The 3534-nt window shown below is 39.9% G+C and overlaps 1 protein-coding gene across 1 annotated transcript in view; it reads right to left on the reverse strand.

Moving 5' to 3' along the window:
* Positions 1 to 1610: 1610 nt before the first annotated feature.
* Positions 1611 to 3534, reverse strand: part of LOC101861704 (organic cation transporter protein) — a gene marked incomplete in the record, with an annotated part of 24627 nt that continues 22703 nt past the window's right edge. The window contains 2 exon segments of the mRNA XM_005090292.3: positions 1611 to 1982; positions 2657 to 2729. Coding sequence (XP_005090349.2) covers positions 1827 to 1982; positions 2657 to 2729 — 229 coding nt within the window.

Below are 3534 nucleotides of genomic sequence, written 5' to 3' on the forward strand. Positions count from 1 at the left end.
ACATCACATGAAAAAAAAATCTTCTGCATCTCGTTGTCTGCCAAATTTAGAAATTATAACATCATTATAACACTGTCACTGTCATCTGACAAGCATGCCATACACTGCTACAATACACAGAAAAGAAATGTCCTGAAGCAGCTCCTATGTCATGGATTACTACATCATCCTGAAGGTGAAACATTCTACAAACAGTCTATACTTGAATCTGAACACTCAAAATTCTAAATATTTTGCACATCTTAGGTCAATATGATATTCGTTAGCTCTTTCATTCAAGTAAAAAGCGGTTTAAAATCACGCATAATCAGTTATAAAAAAACACATTTGAACTGTATTAACGTAATTATGTATTCTTTCTCTTGCGATATGCGCATTCTCATTTGATACTCGTGTTTTTATAGCGAGTGAAATTCATCCAAATGTGTCAGAAATACCCCAGCTTTGGCTTCTTGTTGAACTTCATCTCTTCGACTCGAAGACTGATTTATGGTCCCCTAAAGCGTCGTCCACACTTCACTTGAAAAATTTACACTCGTCGCCAGTAAGCAAATGAGGCATTGTTTACCCGTGCGTCTCTCTTCACCGCCAAGTGACGTCATACTTCACTGCTGTGTGGCAAGTGAAACATTTTTTATGAAGCACAGGGCCTAATGGAGAACAGCGTATCGGTCAGGTTCGAAACCAATGCTGTTGCGTTGATAAACAAAGTAAAAAAAGAGAAAGGAGCAATGAATGAAAGAAGGAAGTTAAACCGGGGAAGAAGAGAATAAGATGTGGCTGGAGCAAGGAAAGTAAATAAAGCTATGAAAGGAAGGAAAGGAGAAAAATATTTCAAATTGGAAAAAGAAGGGCCAATAATAATACATATAAAGGGAAGGAAGACTAGAAGAATCGGGAAATTAGAAATAGACAGAAGAGGGGGAGGGGGACATGAAGAAAAGACGGAAATAAGACTGGTGAGAACAATAAAGGAACTAGAGGAATGTATTGGAATAGCACAGAGAACACTGACGAAGAAAAAACAATCTTTTGAATTCAAGAAGTAAGAAATTCTGCTATTTCGATACTATCCAATCGGTGAAACGTAAGTGAAAATCCCAAGCTTGCACATGATAGATACAGTACAGCATAACAACTTCAGCATAAATGAAATTTTAACTTTTCTGCTTATAGGCATAGACATGCAATTTAAATTTGCTTCAAGTGAACCTTGTTTATAAGAAGGTTCAAAGCATTAGACATTCGGTAAAATAAGGATGAAGGTATATTCACTGGCAAGACAAAGGCAAAAAATGTTAAAATTCAGATTCAAGCGATATGAGCAAGACAAACTCAACCACTTTGATATTCCAGTGGTCTATCCAAACGATATTGTGGTGACTGCTATACAGATCTTCAAACTCCCGCCCGTCGACAACCTGCCACTAGTAATAAAGTGATGTGTTGAAGTATGTCTTTAATGTTGAATCTTTTCGTTCAATTTCATGTTCTGTAACTGGTAGATCTAGCATGGGACTAAAAGCACTCCTTAGGTCAGTAAAAGGAAAGGGAGGGGGGAGAGAGAATTCAATCCATTTATGTACAACTGTCTCCAACAGTGCGTTATGTTTTCTCTTCACGAGCCTTGTCGAGTGCAAATGTTGATTACGCATGATGTGCTGAGCAGTTCCCATGACAATGAAAACCTACAGGAGCTCGACAACCAGATCTACAGATGATTGAAAAAATGATGTTATGAGGTCAAATAAGATTGGTAATTGAAAAACATTTCTTCGACTATTGACCTGTCAGCTCTAACACTTCTGTTCTCAGAGTTGAAAGTTTCATCTTTCTGCTTTGTTGGCTCCGTTTTGTTCCACCTCCTCAATGGTGTGCGGCAAAGGACGGTTGTGGGTCTCAGGGAGCAGTAGCACGAGAGCGGCACCGACTACGGTCATCCCGCCGAAAATTCCCAAAGGCAGATGATTCACTTGGTCATTCTGTGGGACACAAAGTAAACTGTTTGTAAAAAGAGCCTTCTTAAAGTAAAGAACAATTCTTCTTCTTCTTCTTCTTCTTCTTCTTCTTCTTCTTCTTCTTCTTCTTCTTCTTCTTCTTCTTCTTCTTCTTCTTCTTCTTCTTCTTCTTCTTCTTCTTCTTCTTCTTCTTCTTCTGCTTCTTCTTCTTCTTCTTCTTCTTCTTCTTCTTCTTCTTCTTCTTCTTCTTCTTCTTCTTCTTCTTCTTCTTCTTCTTCTTCTTCTTCTTCTTCTTCTTCTTCTTCTTCTTCTTCATTCGACCTACCAATACATCATCATACACTGCAATTATATTTGCTATTATTTTTGTCACTCAAGGTGTGTGTGGTGTGGGTGTGGGGGGGGGGGGGGGGGAACTTGTCAAATTCATCTTGGTATATCCAAAGTTATCTCTACTCTGGCCTCATACGTCAAGTTTGTCATTATCCGACAGTATGGTCGACCATTCCAGTAGCTTGGCCTACCAAATCCATCATTTTTCCTTCGTCCGATAAATATTCTTTACCATTGTCTTTATTTTCGGCAGTAATGCATTAACCCTGTCTGTCCATTACATTGTCGTTTTTAATGTCCAATAGATCATGCTTAGTTAGTAATTCCTTTTTGCCCAACTGAGCTTGAACAGATATAGTACTTACCACAAGCACCATGCTAGGGGCTGCAACGCTACCAATATTCTCAAAGAAAGACGAAGCACCAATAGCTTGATTCCTAGAAGAGAAGAATGTTTCTCAATTAAGGAATGAAGCAAGCGTTCTGATCATGAGTGTATATTGTACGCGAAATTCCTTTCCCAAAAATTTAAATGGTAATTAGTTCTTGTGAGTTGGGTTCATCCACTAGTACATGTAGAAAATAATACTTAAAAACCTTTTTCAGTTCCAAAAAAACTTCAAATAATCGTTCGCCTTTATCTCTCCACTATCCTAAAAGTAATTCCCTATTTGACTTCTCGTGTGTTATTGGTTAGATTTTAAGTTCAACTTCATAACTCTCTTTTTAAACGAGACTTAGGTTTATTGGGGGGGGGGGGGGGGGGGTAACAAACATAACCGCATCACCTCATCAGGCGATGCAGTCCTCCATCGTTGGAACAGCACATTTGAATACTTTAGCTCTGAAATACACTTCTGACATTTACTTTCATATATTGTCTTTGCCTTCGTTCCTCCCCCGTTCAGACAACTCTACAATTGTCACTATCGTATGCCCCTACTTGGACATTAGGCTGCTTATTCATTTCAACTAGCAACCCCCCTCCCCTCTCTTTCTCTCTCTCTCTCTCTCTCTCTCTCTATCTCTCTCTCTCTCTCTCTCTCTCTCTCTCTCCCCTCCCCCCTCTCTCTCCTCTCCCTCTCTCACCCCTCTCTCTCTCTCCAAACACTCCCTCACCCTCCACCCCGAAAACCGACTAGCAACCCCCCTCCCCTCTCTACGCCCCTCTCTCTTTCTCTTACCCTCTACCCCTTTGGTCTCTCTTACTTACAGCCTCTCCCCCCCTCCTTCCACTCTCTCA

The sequence above is a fragment of the Aplysia californica genome, unplaced genomic scaffold, assembly GCF_000002075.1.
Source record: "Aplysia californica isolate F4 #8 unplaced genomic scaffold, AplCal3.0 scaffold00015, whole genome shotgun sequence".
In the NCBI taxonomy this organism is placed as follows: Eukaryota; Metazoa; Mollusca; class Gastropoda; order Aplysiida; family Aplysiidae; genus Aplysia; species Aplysia californica.